We start from the raw sequence: 23,464 nt of genomic DNA, 5'->3' as shown, positions 1-23,464 counted from the left end.
TATATGTGTGTGTGAGTCAACGTTGTCAAGTGATCTCAGGCTTGTTTGCTGCAAAGTGACAGGCATTTTTTTTCCCTCCCTCTCTCGCGCTCTTTTTTTCTTTCTTATTTTTTGGGGGGGCAGCCCAGTGTCCTCCTGCCTGCCTCACCTTGTCCTCCTTGCGTACACGCAGCACACGCATAGGCACGTGGACGCACTGAGCTCTGTGATGCAGGAACTAGCCATAGAAACATATTGCTTTTTGTACCATACTGTAAATATACCTTTTAATCAAGTTTATGGGAGCATAGCACCTTTTCAGCACTGTCTCTGAAACTACAGGAAATGACAAAGTGTCCTGAGGAGCTGAAAGTCAAATATTTTAGTTTTTGTTTTTGTTTTTAATGTCATTGCAAAGTAAATATGGGGTTGTTCGAACAAAATAGCCAAAGGAGGACCCTCTCCTTTGTGCTAGATTTGGGATTCATATTTTTTCTGTAATACTGAGTAGGGATGCCCTGAATGTGAAATATCAACACTCGTTTGTTTTGATTTTGTTCTTTTCTGGCTTTCTATCATCTTTAAAAGTGCTTAAACACACAATTTTTCCACATTAAGCCTGTGGAAAATGGATGTAATAAAAACATCAGAAGGTACAAGATGTGACATCTTATTTGCAAATACTGATATTCAGCCAATATACCCATCGGTTCCTCATTACTGACTAATATTTATATCACATTAATATTTATATTACCACTGCAAAATATATCTAGTGTATATCCCTTATAGACTATTGTCCAGGTAGTATTTAAAAGCCTTACTAGCAGCATATTACATAATATCTGAATTATTATTTATCACCGTAGATCATGAAACAGACTACTACAGTGCCTCTTTGCAACATCTGCTCTGTGACATTTAATGATGATTAATGCATTCATTAAACAAACAAAAAAAAAGAGCAACAACGGGAAGAATCACTGATAATGAAAACACCTAGATGTTTGGTCATGCGTGATTTTCTCGCATGATTACTGATGGTGTGTTTGAGTGAGAGCAAGTATCTCACACACACAAACACACACACGGAGCGCTTCCATCGTGTTCTCGCTCTGTCACACACTTCCCCTGTGTCGCCTCAGTATCCTTGCATAGCCTCGGCGTGACACTGCCTCTAATGTCTCTGTCTGCAGTGTACAGTAGGTATCACTGCACAGACGCGAGAACACAATGGATGGCAAAAATGTAAATGCAGGAGAAAATCGTGTGTGGTGGAAGAGTGACAAACTGTTCGTGTGGTATGATGGGGAGGTGGAGGGGTGGGGGGGATAAACACGGTGATGGAGAGTGAGTGAGAGGGAGCCAGAGGGGGGAGGAGCAGAGAGATGATTCCTCGCTCTAATCCTCTAGACACACGCTCGGTCTGGCTGCCTACTGGCTCAGAGAGACAGAGGGAGAGAGACGGAGGCAGGTGGAGGGCGCAAACAGAGAGAAACCAAGTGGGAAGGAAAAAACAAGATGAAGGGAAGAAAGGAAAGGAGCGCTGCCTCTCGTAAAGCACGCTGACAGAAACAAACAGAGAGAGAGAGAGGCAGGGAGGAACTGGATAACCCAGCGACTCCGGCACGGTTTCTAGCAGAGGGAAGGAGGAGGAAGAGTGCGATGCTACAGTGCTGCTCTGCCTGAACCAAAGCAGGAGGAAAGGAAGGAGCAACAGAGAGGAGGAGGAGGAGAAGGAATCCCTCGAAAAACAGCCTGAAGAGTGGACAGAGAAAGAGGATGGAGGAGAGGAGAACACGCAGAAACCCCTGGGTGCTCAGGCTCACATGAGTGTATGGACCTGTGCCCGGCCGGAGTTACTACAAGATGCTGTCAAAGAACGAGCGTACGAGGGCGGAGTGTTAGTGTGCGAGCGATGGGTGTCTGTTTGCACAAACTACGGCCGCTCCGCAAAAGTCAGCAGAAGTAGACGAGAGGCTCGGGTCTCTGTCAGAGCAGGTGTGTGCGAGTGTTGGTGTGAGAACATATGACACACCAGCTGTTTTAGGAGGTAAACAGAGCCGGGGTAGCCCAGAGGAGAGGAGAAGGAAGACACGTTCACGTGAAGAAGTGCATGGAAGGCGAATCGCACACGCGGAGTCAACCGGTTCAGAGTCACAGTTAGTGGTGTGAGGAAAGCGTGGCGGACAGCACATTTAATAGAAGACACGGAGTTTACAATGAGGTGTCACTGAGCTTCTCCGGGGTTCCTGACTTCTCTATACCAAACCAGCCACCTGAAGCCACTCCCTACCTCAACTCAACCCAACAAGTGGACTTGAACACTGAGACAAGGACTTGAACCCCAGCTGTCTGGGAAGCCCACCTGAAGTGGGGTCAGTCCTGACTTTCTGTGCCCAGTGGATGCCTCCTGACTCCAACCATGGGAGAATGGACCATCCTAGAGCGCCTCCTGGAGGCCGCTGTTCAGCAGCACTCTACTATGATTGGAAGGTGAGCTGTTGAAGACGTGAATGCTATCTTTTAACTGAAATTATATGTGTTTCTACAGTATATAAGTGTGTGCATGCTGACTGTGAGTCCCTCTGTGCTCACATTCAGGTCCAGTGTGACGGGCTGCAGGTTGTGGGGGGTAGGTGGGTTAGTTTCTTTAATCTGTCTGGGTGATACGATGGGAGGGTTATGCAGCCATGAGGGCTACTATTAGTCCACACAGAGGACTAAAACATCTACAATTCTGTCATTCCCAGTTTTTGCCATGTGCTTCTCCATGCTGATGCCTCCCTCATTGCCTTAACATCAAGTTGGTTTCAGAAGCCAGCACGCTACACAAGCGTGACTCAGTTGACAATTTACCAGACCTTCTTGTCTTTTTCTGTCAAGTATGAGGTCATCTTCTTTATCTTTACTCCCCCCCCTCCCAAAAAAGAAAAAAACCCACGAGCCACAGCCGATCACAGCAGTTATGATTTATGCATTCTCTAACATGCCGAGATGTGTTGCATCTTAGTTGGAGTAACTCGTTCTCAGGGCCGCAGGACGAGCAATTATTCATGAGCATTTTAGCACATTGGCTCTGTAAACATTATTAGAAACGTCTTAACATCAAGTAAAGGACGTATTCCTGAGTATGAAGGCTTTCTCAGGATATGTGTGAAACCGCAAGTTCAACTTAAGTTCATGAGAAACCATCTGAATTTGCAGTTTAAACCAATTCCCTCCAGCTACTGACTCACCCTTGCTAGTGGTACTCTTGAATTATTGAGCAAATGAATGTTGGGCAGTTTATAAAGTAAACGATGCGTGGAGTTTGTTTTTTTCCTGGATGAGTCTTCTTCTGCTTACAAAACTCTGAGTGTGAAGTTTGTCGTGTTGACTTGAAGCTTGATTTTGAGAGTCAGACTGGTCAGAGTCGTTTCCTTTGGTGTTATGATACATGGTTTGTCAGCATTTGCTTTCCCTCATTCACGAGACCCTGGGAGCACACTGTTCCTCATCATCTAGGCTAGTCATAATGGCTGCGGGGTCTCAGCAAAGAGTGGGAAGGAGAAGAGACAGAAAGAGAGGGTAGCTAAGGAGAAACTCTCAAAAAGAACAATGACATATACGGAGGCAGTGAAGGGAAAGGGTAAAAATTAAACAAATTAAAAAGCAGAGCAAGAGAACCTGGTTCCAAAGTAGAACGGCGATGAGGAGAACCGACAAGCGGAGTGCGAGATGTGGGAGACACGAAGCAGATGACGGAGAAAGAGTAAAAAGACCAAGTGAAGGCGAAGGCAGCGGGGAGCGCTTATTCACAGACAAGCGAGCAGACACATGGCTTCAGTCTGCAGGGCGTTGGTAGGAAGCCAAGAGGAGTCTCGTCACGGGATGGTGCTGCATGTCATGACCTAAGCAGAGCAAGCAGGACACCCAGAGGCTCAGATCATCTTTGCACAGATTATATCTATTGTACAGACAGCTGAAATGTTCAGAACACAGGAGGAGCCCATTAGAAGTTTAAAAAAAATATCCAAACATTCACATGGGCTTACCAGCAGTCCTTTCCTGCTTAAGTTGCATCTGCTCTGGCTCAATGAGGACCCTCACTCTAGATACTCATATGGCAATATTTGTAGCAAGTCTGCAAATTATAGCACCTGAAAGGTTCCCACATATCTACAGACAACAAAAGTTCATACATAATCTTTCTGATAAAACTGAGGTGGTACTTTTAAATAAAGAAGTTTTTATTGTGAATACACCACCATCACTATCCAAGCTAAGGGGTCATTTATGGGCAGAAATCTGTGCCATCAGAAACTGAATTTAGATGCTTTTAGATGTGTCCTTGATCCAATACAGCTGATTTAATGGCTAAATGACCTCCTCAACATGTCTTGAAGTTCTCCAGAGGCCTGGTAATGAAATAATTATTTGATTCAGGTGTGTTACCCAGGGTGAGATCTAAAACCTGCAGGACACCGGCCCTCGAGGCCTGGAGTTCGACACCCCTGAATTAGACTAACTATTCACTTTAGCTAAAGATATTAAGATAGCTAAAGAGTTGGGATGCTGTGTAAGACATAAATAAAGCTAAAATACAAAGGTTTGGACACCGTTTTGCATTTTCCCTACTGTAGGGGTCTCTGCAAGCATACAGAGGGGGTACTTTGAGAGGGTACAAGATGACAACTTTGGAATTCTACTAGAAACAGTCGATTATATTTGTTTGTCAAAGCTGAATTCAGGGCAAACTACGCTAAATTAGCGTTTTTAGCTAGCAGCTACAATAAGCATAAAAGTTACCTTACGGCTATCATTTGTTAACATGACGCTTGTTCTTATACATGTAATACATTTATTACCAACCTGAGAGTTTATCCGCTGGTCATTTGACATGACGAATGACTTCTGAAGTCTTAATTCAGCTCAAGATGCTGTAGATTCCCGTCAGTAACACTTTCGGTCCGCTAGTAAAACGTAGTTCTATTAATCTGCGCTTGAACCGGAACCGGATGTAAGTTCCAAAAAACTGAATTTTGGAACTGAAACTGAATGGTGAGAAGTGAAACTGAAATTATTCGAGAGCTGAATTTTTAAAGGATAAAATGCAGTTTCAAAGCAAATCAATTCATTTTCAAAATATAAAATTCAATTTCAATTTAGTGATGATCATTTTCAAACCATAAATTCAATTTCAAATTAGACTAATTCAAATTCAGTTTTCAAAAGCATTTATTCAAGTTACAATTCAGATTCAATCTGAGCAATTCAAATTCAAATTTAACTTATTCAAATTCAGTTTCTGATGGCACAGATTTCTGCCCATAGTCATTCTCCTTGTTGTGGTGTGCCTGGTTTCACTACCAACACGCCACTAATGAAAGTTTTGGGCGAGACTCCTTATGTGTGATTTAGACTTCTGCAGGAAATTTACACTGTGAATTAATAATGTAACTGGAAACCCCTTTTAAACCCTTTAACACAATAACTTCCCATTAGCACATGGGTGTCCAACTCCAGGCCTCAAGAACCGGTGTCCCGCAGGTTTTAGATGTATCCTTGATCCAACACAGCTGATTCTGGCCTCTGGAGAACTCCTCAACATGTCTTGAAGTTCTCCAGAGGCCTGGTAATGAACTAATCATTTGATTCAGCTGTGTTGACCCAGGGTGAGATCTAAAACCTGCAGGACACTAGCCCTTGAGGCCTGGAGTTGCCCACCCCTGCATTAGCACTAGTTTTTTAATATGTAGAGGTCATGCTGCAGCAGGACCTAATTGCAATCTTTTCCTAACCCTAACCCTTTTGATGCTTGAAGCTAACAAAAGCAAAAGTTAACAGTAAGTAAAAAGAGGGTTCCCACTCAAAATATGAACTCCAGTCTTCTGATAGACATCATTGCTAATGCGGGGATTATGTTTTCCCTCTCTGCGAGTTTGCTAGCGTCTGCTTGGGTCCCAGTGATGTCAATGTCCTCATGAGACAGTTAGCGAGAGGGTTCATGCAAGAGTGTGCATGCCTGCCTGTTTTCTGTGGCCGTGTGGACTCATCTGTGAAACATTTACATTACAATGCACCGACTATGCATGCGGCCAGGCAGCGGACTTCAAAGCAGTATAATAGGAACGACTACTCGCCTGTTGGGTCTCCAGCTGTCCGCAACCAAGTATAACTAAGGCTTTAAATGCACCTTCCTGTTCTTTCAATCAGGAGCACTTTTGTTGGTGTCTGCAGCAGTTATTACATAATGGCACTGACATCAAAGAACACCTTGTGCATATGTGCAAGACCCCAACGACTTTGACAGAACGCTAGTATTTGATGACCTAGGATTGAGCACAGGTTAGAAGTGGGTTAAAGGCTGCTGTTATATCAGCATTTGAATTCCAATTCCAAGACACAAAGCCATGTCCCAACAGACATTTTTGCAAAGACAGATATCGCTATCCGGTGGAGAGAAAGCGGGTTTCAGGCACTTCCACGCTTATAATTTGGAAGCAATGTCCATTTTTTATACCGTCTATGATGGCATCAACGTGAATATAAAGAGGCAATTTAAAGTTTCAACCCCACACCAGAAACACTGGGTGACATCAGTCTGTGTTTACTGTAGAAGTGTTTTTGGAACTACTTTGTCCTCCACTCTCACATTGTTTGACATACTGACAGACTGTGTAATGACCAGCTGATTGATAAACAGCTTTGCCTTTCTCAGGCAGTCTTGCCAACCGACCGCTTATTTTCGTTGCTTCTGGTGGGAGAGACTCGGATATTTATTCACTCATCATGAGATACACAGTCTGTTTATTGGAAATCTCAAACTCATTGCTGTTTATCTCAGTCATGCTGGAGGACATTTTAGCAACTTGTCCAATTAAAAAATGGATGATCATGGGGATTATGTCTGTTGTTTACTATGGTGAATGGACCAGCAGTGTAATGAGGTGGGTGCTTTGAAATATGTAGTCAAACTTCAGGCGGGCATTTGTAAGCAAGTTTGGGCTGGCGCTGTGGAAGTCAAAAACCGTGTGACTGCTCTTAAGTGTCAGTCTGACTTGCTGGCTGGGGCTGCTACTCGGAGCGCTGAGGGACCGGGGGACCGCTTCTCGCTTTATCCTGGGGGAATCATTCTGAGGAGCTGCAGGAGAGTCAAGGCAAAGGTGGCCTGACCGGAAGGCAGGGAGCTGGAGGCTTGGCTGGTTCGAGGATCTGGGTGAGTCAGTGTGTTATCCAGAGATTTTAGTGTGTGATCAAGATCTGGCTCTGATGACAGCCACTTAACATGGACATGGATCATGGACATGGATCCAGCTGAGTCAGAGCTCTTCACGTGTTCTCCACAATAGAGTAAAGTTGTGAAGAAGGGGAGGATTTTCGGTAGCTGGAGAAGGTTGTTTCAGGTTCGGCAATGGATGTTGCAACCATTGGACGCAACAAGAGACCTGGAACTGTATCTATCATTGGTACTGCAGCTGTGAGTACTATGAAAACTGTAAAGACTAAATTAGTTATTGTGTTCGCCACTAAATTTGCCACAGATGTAGATGCAGAAACGCGTTCTCTGTATCTTAAAGAGAAACTTAATAGAGATGTCACCCACCAGAAAATTGTCAATATATGCAACAAGCTCAGTTCTTTCAAGGTTACTGCTGAATGTAATGACATTAGTGAAATGGTCAAAAAGTGCATCCAGCAGGGGAGATAATTGTGTCTCCTGGTGTTAACATATTAGCATGATGATGTCTCTTCAGGTGTTGTCTTACAACTGTGGTGGCCTGCGTTTGGAACAGGGGATAAAGCTCGACATATCGTTGTGGACAGTTTGCTTGCAGAATGGGACATTTTATGTTTGCAAGAGACATGGTTACCTAAAAAAGACTTGGAAAAACTTAACTACCTTTCCAAAATTTGATGTCAGCACAACTATAGTCAGAGACAGAATAGCGGGGGGTGTGACTGTGCTTCGGGGCAAAAGAAAATGATGCTGTGATAAAGTCAGTTAGATTGGATGATCAGCTGGTGTATTGGTATACAATATACACAGAAAAACAATAGTTTTGTTATCCTTAATGTTTATACTAACTATAATCTTTCAGCCATGGATGAAAGACCTAAGCAAGGTCCAGAGTTTGAACAAGAGAAACTTGCGAATTCCAGATATAAGTATGCTATTCGCTTTATATTTAAAACGAGAAAGTTATGACTCTATGGCCAGGACAATGCTGAGTAATAAAGTCACAGATTTTTGGAAAGAAACCATCAGCCATCAAGCAAACCATCTCTACCGTGTGTGGTTGAAAATGTTTCTGGGGCAGATAATATTGCAACATTATGGAGACAACATTACATTACTGCATTATGGATCACATTACTGCAGAACATTTAAAAATGCTAGTTTAAGCTCTTTTAGCACTCTGTTTCCCTGGTTTTATGATCCATACCAGACTCAATGTTGTGTATTTTGCTTTTCCCAGTTATTAAGGACAAAGCTGGACAAGTGAGCTGTCTGGATGATTATAGGCCGACTACACTAGCCAGTATTTTATCTAAGGTTCTAGAAAGAATCCTGCTTGATAAAGTGTGTATATCTCTTCTCTGGATAATCAGTTTAGTTTCAAGCATGGTATCAACATGTGTATATGTGGACTTAAGAAAACAGTGAACTTGTATAGGACCAAAAATTCATCAGCCCTCATGTGTTTTATTGATGTGTGTAAAGCTTTTGATCGAGCAAACCACAGGAAACTATTGGTAAATTTAAACAATGGGTTCCTGGGTACATTGTGAGGGTTCTCTTTTACTGGCATGCTCATCGGTAGATCCAGAAGGTACATGTTGCATCCAAAGATGCAATGAGAATCCTCCTTAAAATAGGGGGAAGTGCAAGGCAGATGTTTGTAAGTGTAGGTGTTTGTACTTTTAAAGCACTTTTCAGGAAGTTAATGTTCACTTTTATAGAAAGTTGGAATGGTTCTGCCAACAGTATAATTTCAGCGCTCATGAATCCTACTGTGAATTTTTCCTGTTACTCATCCAGTCTAATGAATCAATGGTTGAAGTGTTTGTGTAAACTGATTTCTTATAACTGCGCTATGTGTAATATAAGATTTGTATTCATTGTAGATTATATTTCTGATATTGTTTCATGTTTAAAAAAAAATAATAATAATAATAAAAAAAAATATATATATATACATATATATATATATACATATATATATATATATATATATATATATATATATATATATATACATTTTATGCTGTGCTTTTTCTGTGTAATCATGGACTTAAGTCTCTTAATAAAGCTTGTTTCCATCAGTCCTAAACCCATTTGTCTCTCCCCTGCTATTTTCCTTCATCTCATTGGTCACTGAAGGTGGCGTCCTGTGAAAGAAGCACTGGACAGGTTGCTGTCCCTAAGGCGATGCCAGCGTGTGCCTGAGTCAATTTGTCATACATGAGTCACGCACACTTTAGCAGTAATATAACACTCCTTCGTGTAAGAATACACACGACCCTGACTGTAGAGTCCCTTCTACAGTCAGGGTTTATATGTATGTATGTGTGTGTGTGTGTGTGTGTGTGTGTGTGTCTACAGAAACACTCAGGCTGTACGTAAAACGTGAGCTCTAACGTACTTTGGCAGCAGATCATGTGCGCTTGCTTTAGTTCTGCCTGCGAGTGTGTGTGTTCTTGTGCATCACCTGCTAGCAGTGATTTATTCTTCCCATTACGAGCAGCGGCCCAGGTGTAAATCGAGTTCTCCGGGATCACATGATGGACTGTGGCACTGCCTTTTGGTACACACAGCCTCTGAACACAAGCTGTGCTATAACACTCGCCACTTAACTACTGTCAACACATCACTCATTCTGTCGCTATGGTCCTCCTTCCATATGCGGAAGTCTCATTTGTCAGCTGCCATTGGCCAGCACGGGACTGCTAAACATGCAAGTCCATCCTCCCACCTCCTAATATTGATCTCCAATAATCGAATGGAAAGCGGCGCTTGATAGAAGATAGGTCGCTTAATGAAACAGACTTTCAGGTCTGTCCATTTGCAATACGAATGACCTCATGGGTTTAACTGACTGAAATGTTAAGTGAGCGATTAAAGCTCTAAGTACCTCATTGACTTTTTGCCTGTTAACATAAACCTTGATATTAATTAGCAGGCCAAATATTTATTCTTACAATGGCTTTCTCAATGAGCCACCCCAAAGACAGTAAAATAAAAGTTCAGTGATCAGCATCACCATTTATGAGCAGCAGTGTTAAACAGGTCCATTGACAGCACTAATAGGCATGACTAGAGACAATACAAGAGAGAACAACCACCCTCAAAGAATCCAGAATAAAAGCAAAAAATTGAAACAACGAACACTAAAATTAAAGTTCATAAGATAAAAATATCAAGAAGCAAGTGACTCTCTGAAGCTACTGTTAAGGGTTCAAATATTGAGGAGGGATACAGGAGGAATTCCAAAATAACAACGCTGATCCGGCCGGGTGGAGTCAAACGATGATTTTAATGAACACGCGTGGGAGATATACCATCAGGGAAATTTATAACGCCCCCTCATGCGTTAAGCAGATACAATATATGCATACGTCAAATCAAAACCACAATGACTTTTAACACATTTTGAAAAAGCAACATCGCCTCGTCTCGTATCGTCTGGAACATCAGGCACACATTCTGCAACAAACTGTTCTTTTGCAGTTGCAAGCTTTTACAAAATATTATTTGAACCTTCACCTACCCCTGAGTCTAACTGCTGTGTAAGTGTGTGTATGTGTACGTGTGTGTGTGTGTGTGTGTGTGTGTGTGGCTCGACCTCACACGAACTCTGTCTTATGAGAAGAGAGGCCAATTCTCATGTGCATAATAACCTAACTGAAACTATATCTGCAATACACTGAACAAATGTTCCAATCAAGAACCTCTACTAAAAGCCCAATCAAAGAACATAAAAGTATAAAAGATAACAATGAACAACCTGGTTATTCAAATAGCATCATCGAAACAGCTCCTCAAAATGACAACCAAAATGCACACTTTACAGAGGGAACAAAGACATTTTAGAAGTATACTTCTTGACTTATTCTCAGTCATCTGTTACCAAGCAAACTCAAACACAGCAGGTTGCTGAATACACTCAGGCCTCTGCCAATATGTTTAAACATCTGAATGCAATATCAATACTGCAGATTGTATTATTAATGCAATGGTAATGAGGATGATTATGAACAATAGCAGCAAAATATCTCTCCAGTCTCAATACTACAAAACATGACTCTATGATACTAATAGTTCAAAGACATGATCCTCTCCATCTTTCAATTTTTAAATTTTATTCAGAATCTGCTGGGAAAAAGGACAACCTTAATCAAGCTTTTGCATGTCTTTCTATCACACATTCACTCTCTGGAGCCATCAGGACAAGTTTTTCTGGCTAATTTTCAGTCCTTATGTCGAGCCTCTTTAGGTGGCACTGCTCGTTCTTGGCTACCTGACAGAGGAGCCGGCGTATTTATGGAGTAAAGGCATAAAGGAGTTGCATTTGCTCTAATTTTCTCATAAATAATTTAATTTGTTGACTTCAGTAAATTCTTAAACTTAGCCAAATCAACAGATAATGCAGCACTCTGAGAGCTGGTATGCAGAAACACTCTCACTACTCACTGAGTGAATATTTAAATACCTAATTCTCAAATACAACATGACTTTTCACATTTTTACAGAAAATTATACTCTTGCATATTTGGAGGCTAATGCTGTTATTTGCACATCAGCTATAGAGAAAATAACAATATTAATCAATTTTATATCAACTATATCATTTGTAATAATTGTATTTTTAAATTTAGTTTGGTACTTACTGTCTTTAAGCAGCTGTGACCACATAATTACATGAATTAACATAATTTGTTGGGATTAATAAAGTATTCTGATTCTGATCTAAGGCCGGATTTAGACTTCTGTGAGGAATCTTTGTAGAGACTATGACCAATGTTACTGCCAACACTTATGCTTGTGCTGCTACATTATTAATGTGTTAATTACCATGTGGTCGCATCCTGGTGTTTTATATGCAGTGCAGTTGACATCCTGGTGTTTTATATGCAGTGCAGTTGACAAAAACGAATAAAATGCCGGGACTTTCCCCCCTGCTGGTTCCTGCTTTTTGTTGTTTATCTCAGGGGCAAACATACGTGTCCTTCTAGTTTTTCCACTTCTTTTTATGTTTCCTCACATTCATTTTCATAGTATTTACAATCCACTTTGGGGAATTTGTGAGTCCTTATATTGATGCTATGATTATTGCACCTTATACTGAGACGATGATGGTTATTTTCACTCTGAGAAAAGTAGCTGCAAATGCAAAGGAGGAACTGTCAGTACTGAAGAGAACAATCCCAGAAGTTGCGAGGTGCATTGACCTGATGTGTAGTTACATTTCTAGGGAGGTGCACGTCACATTACAGAGTAGGGTTTCAGAGAGGTTTGCAGCTGTGACGTTGCTACAGCATAGATTTCCCGGTGAAGCAGAAATCCCCAGTAATCAAATAGTATTTACGCTGGCTTTGAACAGTCACACTTGAAGACAAGATAACAAGTTTTTTGTGAGTCCTGATCTGTTTAACCGTTTCATGGATGAATTATGACAACCTCAATCAGGATTTTTTTTCTTAAGTATTTTTATCAATCTTTAAGCATGAAAAAAAGATTTTTGAACTTCATTATTTAAACATGTACTTTTCTAAGAGTTTGTCCACTTAGGGGGACAACATACATTCTGACTTATGAATTTGGTGTGGAGTGACACATCAGTGTCCAATGTAGTGGTTTATGTGCAAGTATACCATCAACACTGACACAAATACAAGAAAACAGCCTTTGAATAGCTGTCACTGTAGTGACCACTATGCGTGAAAGGGTTAAATTCCCAAACTGTAGTTCGTTCAGCTCTCGCCGTTTCTGCTTTAAAAAAAATGTAAAGCATTTACTGTAAGCCTGACCAAACGCACCCAAAGGTTTTCAGACACTGTTAGATGATCTGACGAGCACTTTGTCTGGAGCATTTTGAAGCCTTCGAACTGCTTAGATGTGCATTTCAAGTTCATTAACGTCTCCCTTCAGAAGAGAAGATGATGGAGGATTTCGTTTGATCTCAGCGTGTCTGTGCACATGCAGACTTTTCAGCAGGTGCTTATCAATACTGTATGTTTCCAGTCAAGGTCTCCATCTCGTTCTTGACAAAGGCCTGCTCTCTCAGTGGGATTCCTCAGCACGGCTCTTGTAAATCTCAAGAGTGTTCACTCAGGGAGCTCATCCATATATATGTGTGCATGTATCTGTGAATGCCACTTTATCAGCACACTCCAATGCATGCATTAAGCTAAAACCAATATTTATTAGTGACCTTTGTTAACTGCAACTCGATGCGTCTCTGTTTGGTGGCAAGTTGCAGCTCTGTCGTCACATGACCTTTAGATCTTGGTGCATTTATTTAGCAAGTCCCCGTGGAGCACTCGCAACCCCGTAGAGGCTACGCTCGATTTTGTTTGTACATAATTAGACTTAGCTCACAAATGATGCTATATTGCAGGAAAAAAAAAAAAAGAGGCTGAGATATCGAGTCGCTTGCGGCAGATTCCCCTGCGAGACTGTTAAAAAGACACTCTAACAGGGAGCCAAGTGAGACCGCCAACATGTATTCACTCCATCCCTCTCTGTCTCTGCTTTCACACTTCCTTCCATTCATATGTAATGACCCCTGAGATGCTGCCGGCTGTAATGTCAGCGCCTTCACGGTGCTACCACATAACACTTATTAAAATGACCTCACATGTTATATTGCCAGATTATGAATTACTGATGGGAGTAAGACTCGTGCCATTCCTGCTACATTAGATGGCTCCTACACAGCTGCTGATAAAACTTTAATTACATGCGGCATCTGGAAATGAAATGTCAAACATAAGTTTATTATTGACGGTGCCTCACAAGTATGCACTAGTGTTCCTTCTAGAGATACAAAGATACTGGAAATGAGCCCTCAGAGCAGGAAAGAGCTGCTCTTTAGCTGCTCACAGCCTTTCATGGCTGGAATACTACAACCAGCCTCCATTGGGATTACTATAGAGGCAGAGTTGTAGCTGGGGGAGAAAAAGAGAGCAACTGCATGTAATTACACAGCTTGTGTTCTCATTTCTTTTTGCTTACACCTCGTATCTACTTCCTCCCCCATCCTCTCGCTGTACCCCAGCTGCTTATTCTTCCTTGCTTCAATCTCACGCTCCACATATGCTAAGGTCAGGGTTGACATGGCATTTACTGTCATGGTCCTGGGTCATTAACCGAGCACCCACACTGCGTGCTTAACATTTATATTTTCTTAATGTATTTTCAGTAGCGTACTTAGTCTCAAGCTCGCAGTTCATGAGCATAGTCTTATTATTCTGCATTCCTTGCGTTTCAATTTGTTTCTAGCTCCCTTTTGTTTCTTGTTAAATCTTCTTTTGCTTGATTGGTTACACCTGTTTTATTTACCGACCACCTAATCAGCCTTTGTGTATTTGAGCGCTCAGTTTGGGTCCGTCCCTGATTGCTGTTCACTTTCTTGCTGTTTTCTCTGAGGAATTTATTCCAAGTGATTTTGAATATTTGGATTCAGTTCAGCTACGGTTTTAAAAAAACATTTCTAAACAGCATTAAATGATGATTTTGATTTTAAATACTGTGCACTGCATTTGGGTTTCAGAGCTGCCTATGACATTTACAGGCTGACAGCTTGCTGGTTACACTGTAAGACATTATTTAAAGTAGATGATAAACCTGCACATTAATGCCAATCTGCTTTGTGCATCTAGGAGGGCATCAATTTATAAAAACATCTCAAGGGTGGAGGGGATGAAGATTAGAGCAGGGGTCAAAGTTCAGAAAGAATTCACCTTGCAGAGCCTCAGAGGGAAGCTGTCCCTGTCGGGGTGACTCAGCAAGGCTTATGGGTTTAGTGTTAGCACCTCACTGGAGGACGGAGCAGGTCAGTGTTAGAATGATACTGGAGGGTTAGTTTAACCTGGACAATACCACACACACAAAAACATGGGATCCACCCTGGAAAAATCTAAGGCAATTTAGTCTTATCTTCATTTATAAGATATTGTTTCTTTTTAAAGCACTGCTACATTAACTTTGGTACCCTGCTGTAAAAAGTAATTATAGTTGAAATATCTAGAAGGCTTTATTGTTACTTATCATATATGTGCTTGTTAGTTCTAGACTGATACATTTTTCTGCCCTTCCAGGCAGTCATTAGCTTTGTATCACTTGAGAACAGTGCAGTGAAAATCATTTTTGCCAAAAGCAGTGTAAATCCAACTTGCAACTGAATCCTTAGCAGTTATCATATGGTTCGCTCTACTTTTTACAAAATGGAGTGGAGAGCAGAACCAGTTGTGTCCCTGGTGGTGCATCCACGCACTTCTGATTCACCTTCAGTTATTAAGAACCACCTGCCGGCATCCACTGTTGTGTTGTCACAAAGTCAATACCTTAAAACCCACCCAAGAAAAGCAGTCCCTGTGCTTATCTGTATTACTGCATGATACTCAGAGTGATGTAATGAATTATTTATTATAAACAAACTTCACATCACTGCATGCTGGTTTTCATGCTTTAGCGGCACAAGCTGAATCCAAAGTAAAGCAAACATTACACCTTTCGAATCCTTGATTATTATTATTTTTTTTTTAAAAAGCCAGACAATGAGTTTAAACTACAAAAATCACCTCTACCCACAGTAAATGTGGTTTTGGGGTATTGATGTAACTCACAGACTGTAAATAAAGGATGGATAAGATGATGGACCATGAGGTAATCCTCTAGTGGATTCTCATTGTGAAGCTGGAAATGGTTGGTTGGTTTTTCAGAGCCAGAAGTGACCATTTTTAGACTGCCAAATTATTAGCTAATGTGAGCTATCCTAGTCAGAAAGCTGCATCCATAGACAGATACCAAGATTTACTCATTGCCATGTTGGATGACCTAGTTTCAGGTTATGCATTTCAGATTCTACTTTGCTATACAGAGGAGTTCATAGATGACACAGTAACCCTAATGTGCTTGGGGATCTTGTGGGTGCAAAACAAGCCCAAATTATTACCCTTTACTACCGTGTTTGACAGCTGGTATGAGGTGTCCATGGAAACCCTTTGCAAAGTTGTGCCTTTTTTGGCTTCCGTTTCAGAAGCCATTTACTTTTCTTAATTCAGACTTTGTCCTGCTAAACCTTTTTGACCTTTTTTGCAGGATTGTCTCGTATAACCAGGGGTGCACATAAGTGGTCCGCAGGTGCGCATTCGCTGTCAAAATAAAAGAGGCGCACCAGATAAGAAGTTGCAACGCGTGTTTGCGTACATAAGATTTTCTGGAGGAGGACAGACATATGTTCAGAACTCTTAAAGATGTCGAAGAAGCAAGCTCCTTTAAGCAATTACTTTGGTGTTCCTCCACCTCCAAAGAAATGTCAGAAGGAGTCCGAACCGCAAAAGAAGTGCGTATTCTCGGAAAAGTGGTTGCAGGAGGTGAGCTGGCTTCAAACAAATGATGAACGCACAGAGATGTGGTGCAGAATATGCCGTGAAAATCCCACTCTAGCGGACAAAAACAGTGTCTTTAATATGTACGCAAACGCGCGTTGCAACTTCTTATCTAGTCCGCATCTTTTATTAGCGTAGCGTATTGTCACCACCTTTTCCACCTCAAGGTGAACTTGTTTCCTTATACAAATAAATGGCAGTACAGTGGTAAGCAGATAGTATGCGGATTGTAGGCAGTGAGCATGACACCAAGGATTTGCAAAAAGTCTGATTCACTTTTTCATCATCACTTTTTTTTCACTTTTTGTGCAGGATAAGAACAATTCCTTATGCATATTAGTGACTGAGTCACTATTGTTCTACAAGTCTTTTTGGTTTATTCAGATTAACTTTGCAAACCTAAGCCATGCTGCCATGTTCTTTGTAGAGAGAAAAGTCTTTCTACTGGCAACGCTTCCAAACTAGCCACACTTGTTCAGTCTTTTTATAATTGTTCTGTCATGAACTTTAACATTTAACATGTTAACTGCGGCCACTAGAGTGTGAGATGTAGCTTTTGCATTTTTTTGCATTTTCTCTAAGCAATACTCGGTCCGACCTCGGAGTGAATTTGCTGCCACGTCCAATCCTGTGGAGGTTGCGGCATTGTGTTAACACATACCTGAATGCTCCAGACCAGCAAACTGCCAAGACTTCTGCTTTTACAGCAGTGGTCACACTTTCTAATTATCACTTAATCAAATGCATTTGATTAGCAGCACTTGGCTGCTACCTCTGCTCTTAATTCCTGTGGAAACAGTAAGATTGTACTTAACATTGTCCAGGACTGGACATAAAAGTCCTGTGAAATCTTACTTCTTCACATGATTGTATTTAATGCACTCCTATGCATGTAAACACAGCTGTTACCAAGGGAGACAGTTGTGTTTGAAATATTTAAACATTTGATTACAGTGGAACAAATTCCCATGTAGGGCCACCCAGAATATCTGTAAGTGTATGGTGCACGCAGTGCTTACAAAACACAGTGAATCTGTGATTTAATGATAATGAAATGTAATTAAAACTCATCCTTGCCTGGCTGTTTTCAGTGCTATAAAAAGGTTAGGAAGAGGGGGAAAAAAGCAACTTACATAAAATACGAGGGCTAAAATTACAACAAATATCTATCTTTGATCTTTGTTTGGAACAAGGCAGAGCGTCAGCTTTTGATCTTCTCTCACTTGGGTCTATTTTTGTGAGCTTGGGGCTGTGAGATTATTGTCTTATTTATACAATATGCTTTTGTGAGACATGACTAAGAGCATTACCATGCAGGCTTTGTAAAGACGTTCCATTTTATTTGATTGATCATCATGTTTGTCTGTTGATCAGATAAAACCACTCCTCTACACATCATCATGTATCCTGTCATCTCATCCCATCTCGCTTTTTGAAGATGAAAAGGATATTCTTCTGACACTGATTTATCCCCCTTGCACCCCACACAGCAACTCCCATCTTCGGCTGCATCCTAACATTTCACTTGGATTACTGTTAGGACCACTTGGTTTGTGGTCGATCCATCTGTTTCTGCTGTTTATAGTGTGCCTGTTTGTGATGACTATTCCTCAGAGGCAGTATCAGCTTCTGCACAGTGCAACTGACTCAACACGAATAAACAAATAGCTTAAGTGCACACACCTTACACCTTGCTAAGACACACACAATCTCTGCCAGGACTAACATGCTGCACCATCTGATTCGCTGCCTTCTCACACAAATGCCCCTTCACACACATGTGCGCACTCATAACCAGATGGTCATCCAAATATACAAACGTGTGCGTAAGCTTGCAGTGCGGTTACTATATTTACTCATCACTCAGGGGCAGGAGCATACACATAGACACGCTTTCTCACACGAACGTGCATGCTGCCAAAACTGTCGCAGTCCCCATGTCTGCAGCTGATCATATCAGCAAGCAGATAGGGGGTGACAATGCATTCACACCTCGGCACACACACACACTCCACGAAGCACGATCCCATTTGCAGATTCTTCAATTAAGCGGTGAGGCAGAGCTGCAGGGAGCGCACTTTATTCTCAGCAGTGGGTTGCATTTGCACCACTCTCGTAGCTAATTATAAAAAAAGAGATACTTGGTAGACAGTGTTGTGAGGTGAATACAGATAAATTTAGACTTCACAACTTGTAGAATGACAGCAGAAAAGACTTGCGATGCTGGCTGCAATTTACTGGAGAAAGCTGTGTCTCCCAACAGGCATCTGTTTGGCATTTATCGAGGCTCCATTCATATCACGTCACATGGTTTCGATAGAAGCTTTTCACTTCAAGCTTTCTGACAATAAATAGCATGTGAAATCTTAACGGGAGAGCTTAGCAGGGAATGAAAAGAAATAGTTTACTGTAGGCAATTATCACTCAGTTATTTCTATTTAAATGAAAGACTAAGAAAACATGTATTTTACTACAGGCAGTTTGTGATCACACCTCTGAAAAGCAGGATAAAACCATAGACTGTATATGAAAGATGGACAAAATTGTCTGTTGCCATTTTTAAGGCAGCCATGCACTAAACATGCCCAGGTTTACCTTTTATTCCTAAATGAAAAAGCTAAATAAAAACAAAATAAACATCTTGCTCTTTCTACCTGCAGTTTGCATGTTCTTCCTGTGTTAGTGTGGGTTCTCTCTAGGTACTCTGGCTTCTGTCCACAGTCCAAATAAGTGCAGTTAGGTTAATTAGTGATTGACCATAGGTGTGAGTGTGAATGGTTGTCTGTCTCTCCGTGTTAAAGCCCCAGTATACACTGCAATGGTCCCTTTGCTTGCTGCCGTAACATCATCTCACAGTCACTTGTTTCTATCTCATCGACTTTGTCTATTGTTTTTTTTTTGCTAAATTTTTAACAAAAACTCTCAGTTTTTCAAAATGTTCCAACATGTCCCTCTGTATATCTGTATATCTCTGAGCTTCTGTACTGGAATATCATTAAAATTGTGTTAAAAACCGAAGCAAGCACACGCTTGTGTCTTTAAACCAGCTACAGTGGCAGCGTTTATTCTCATACTTTATGTTGATATTTTACATCTATATAAAACCCAGGATTTAAGATCATGTAAAAATTTTATGTCATGTGTCTTTCAGTCATTCATATTTGTCATTGATTTGCATGATTGCATGATTGTAGAAACACTGTATAAAAATAGGTATTAGTAATATTTTTTTTCTGGAGTGTGTTTTGTGTGAGTGGGTTTGGGATGTTCCCTGCATGGCCATGTGCTGTCTGCTTGTGTGTCGTGGAGGCTCCCTGCATGTGCCAAAGAGGCTGATTTGGGCTGGGGCTTGGCACGGGATTGCCACGGTGGGTGGGGAGTTGGCACGGACGGTCTTAGCTCGGGATTGTCCAAAACCCACTGATTTAATCCGGATTACGGCCATCATTTCTCTCTCTCTCTCTCTCTCTGTCTTTCTCTATTTCCCTCCACTGACCCCCACCCCCGCTCCATCCCTCGTCTCCTGCCCACGCAATCGCTCGCTTCCTCTGTCCTGCTGCTCTTTCTCCTGCTCGTGCCTCACTCCTCCATCACGACCTTACAACCTACCCCCCCAAAAACCAACGCTCCCACTGGCTGCTCTGTTGCCATGGTGACTCATTTCACTCCTTTCACTTTTTTCAGTCTCACCATTGATACAGAGTGAATGATCAGTGAGTCAATTTTAGAAAGTCTATTTTTAATGTCGTGTTCTCCCATTGAACTCTATCACATGGTCTGTTGCCAAGGTAGAGCTACCTGAGCATCGGCAGGAAAACAGTATACTAATCTAATCCCCATTAGTGATACAACACCATACAAAACTATAGTCACACCACTATGCTGGACATCTTTGTAAATTACTGTAGTGTTCTATGAATACTGTAAAGTACTGCAGATGGAAATGCCTTTGAGAAAAAACCCAGCAAGCTAGTGTTGTCTAAATTTAACACCTTACTTTTTCCTTTGGCAAATGGAAAAATGTATGAAAACGTAAAAGTTAATTAATTAATTTGCTTATGTATTTATACTGCCTTCATTTAATTTGGTTATGTGTTTTGACCTTGATTTTCATGTGTGTGTGATGCAGTTTTGACTGTTTGTAGGGCAAAGATAAGTTTTAAGGTTTGCTGTCCAACAGGCCACCAAGACCAAAATCATTGTTTGTCAGTCTTATAAGTAGTAGCAAAATAGTGGCAATGCATTCACACCTCGGCACACACACTCACTCCATGAAACACGATCCCACACTGTTACAAAAAACATCTTTAAAAAACGGTAATATTCTGGCAGCTGGGGCGCCAAAATACTACCGTAAAATAACAGAAAATAACTTCCTCATGAAAATACGGTTATTTCCAGTAATGAAAATAGAGTTTGTTGCGCTAATTTTACATGGGCTCTTGCCTTTTCAAGTGATTTTAAACATTAAGTTAGGAACATGTTAATGTGATTAAACAATGAAATTATCTATAAATAGGAAAGAAAAAACAAATCTTAAAAAAACAGTAATATTCCGGCAGCTGGGGCGCCAAAATACTACCGTAAAATAACAGAAAATAACTTTCTCATGAAAATACAGTCATTTTCAGTAATAAAAATAGAGTTTGTTGCGGTAATTTTACATGGGATTCTGCCTTTTCCAAGTGCTTTTAGACATTAAATTAGGAACATTTTAACGTGATCAGACAATGAAATTACCTATAAACAAGGTCAATGAATGTTGCAATATGAATCATAATACGTAAATGTACAGAAATATACAGTTAACAGTTGGTTTAAATAATAGCGGATTGCATGACCTGGGACAGACTGACAGAGGCGAGGCTGCCATATCGCACCATCTGCCATCACCAGTAGGTGACGAATCTTGACCACGGACACAATACCGAGAGTGTCCGAGCCGGGGCTTGAACCGGCAACCTTCTGATCACAAGGCGAACTGCCAACTCTTGAGCCACGATCGCCCTAAACAGCAATAATAATAATACTTATGTGATGTAAAACAAGCTTATAGGAATCATTTTATATACTTTTCCATAGCATTACATTTGAATTCAACAGTTCGATCTTTCAAATAACAGACAGATATTTGTGAAATCATGATACATTTGTGAATGTATTTTAACAATCTAAATATGCATATGTACAGACAGATACATTTAATAATCATGGAAATTATGTTTCATTACATTACAGTGATTTAACGTTAATTTACATTTTAAATCCCAGTCTATTTACGTAACTTTAATGATATTCTAGAAGAACAGAACAAAACTGTAAAATGCACAGTAAAATACTTTTATATTAGGATTTTTTCCTACAGTGCAGCCATACCCGCAACTTTGTGGTTGTTAGTTCACATTCATTGGCCGATGCTTAGCGTCATGTGTCCCAACATCCAATGGCATGTCACATTGTTTTCATGGCCACACCCTCACCCCAGGTGCAGAGGCCTATTTCTGTTCAGGAATGTTGTGAATACTTTGAGATTTATATTAATTGCAATTCCTATCTCTACATTTATTTTTTAAAATATATAATTAGCACAGCGTGGCCGTGCAATGTTTTATATGTTTTTAAAGAAAGAAAGTGTACTTTATTGATCCCCATGGGGATATTCCTCTCTGCATTTAACCCATTCACTCAGTGGGCAGCCATTGGGCGCCCAGGGAGCAGTGTGTAGGGACGGTACCTTGCTCAGGGGTACCTCAGGGTAGCTGTTCAGGGGAATCGAACCCCTGACCTTTGGATGATGGGGCCACCACTCTACTTACTGAGCTATCCCTGTCCCTTTTATTCCTATAAATTATATTTTCACTTGTTACCTCTAAATTATTGAATCAGACCTAGATGACATGACATTTTCAGCACAATTATAATTCAAATACTCCTTTAATTATTGATTTCGATCATTTTATATATTTTTCCATAGTATTACATTTGGATTTAACAGATCATTCTCTCACATAACAGACAAATATTCGTGAAATTATGATACATTTCTGAATGTATTTTTACAATCTAAACATGCATATATACAAAAAATATATTTAAAAAACAAGTAAATTGTGTTTTACTATATGTACAGTGATGTTATGTTATTTTACCTTTGACATGTAAAATCAAAGTCTACTTATGTAAATTTCATGATATTCTAGAAAGACAGTACAAAACTGTAAAATATACAGTAAGATACTTTGACATTACTATTTTTTGGAACAGCGCATTTGCAGATTCTTCAATTAAGCGGTGAGGCAGAGCTGCAGGGAGCAGTAGGTTTATTCTCAGCAGTAGGTTGCATTTGCACCACTCTCATAGCTAATTATAAAAAAAGAGATACTTGGTAGACAGTGTTGTGAGGTGAATACAGATAAATTTAGACTTCACAACTTGTAGAATGACAGCAGAAAAGACTTGTGATGCTGGCTGCAATTTACTGGAGAAAGCTGTGTCTCCCAACAGGCATCTGTGTGGAATTTATCGAGGCTCCATTCATATCACGTCACATGGTTTCGATAGAAGCTTTTCACTTCAAGCTTTCTGACAATAAATAGCATGTGAAATCTTAATGGGAGAGCTTAAAGAAAGACATGTATTTACTACAGGCAGTTTGTGATCACACCTCTGAAAAGCAGGATAAAACCATAGACTGTATATGAAAGATGGACAAAGTTGTCTGTTGCCATTTTTAAGGCAGCCATGCACTAAACATGCCCAGGTTTATATTTTATTCCTAAATGAAAAAGCTAAATAAACATCTTGCTCTTTCTATCTGCAGTTTGCATGTTCTTCCCGTGTTAGTGTGGGTTCTCTCTAGGTACTCTGGCTTCCATCCACAACTCAT

At 40.7% G+C, this 23,464-nt stretch overlaps 1 protein-coding gene and 1 pseudogene across 1 annotated transcript in view; both read left to right on the top strand.

The window, feature by feature from the left end:
* The first annotated feature begins 1,412 nt into the window (after positions 1-1,412).
* Positions 1,413-23,464, top strand: part of gjd1b (gap junction protein delta 1b) — a 32,543-nt gene continuing 10,491 nt past the window's right edge. The window contains exon 1 of the mRNA XM_006801137.3: positions 1,413-2,475. Coding sequence (XP_006801200.1) covers positions 2,405-2,475 — 71 coding nt within the window. The 5' untranslated portion in view covers positions 1,413-2,404. The remainder of the gene's footprint in view (positions 2,476-23,464) is intronic.
* On the top strand, positions 6,849-7,672 carry LOC148098805 (uncharacterized; annotated as a pseudogene).

The sequence above is a fragment of the Neolamprologus brichardi genome, chromosome 14 (genome assembly GCF_056152115.1).
Source record: "Neolamprologus brichardi isolate AB-2024 chromosome 14, ASM5615211v1, whole genome shotgun sequence".
NCBI lineage: Eukaryota > Metazoa > Chordata > Actinopteri > Cichliformes > Cichlidae > Neolamprologus > Neolamprologus brichardi.
This window is presented reverse-complemented; position numbering and strand designations above follow the sequence as displayed.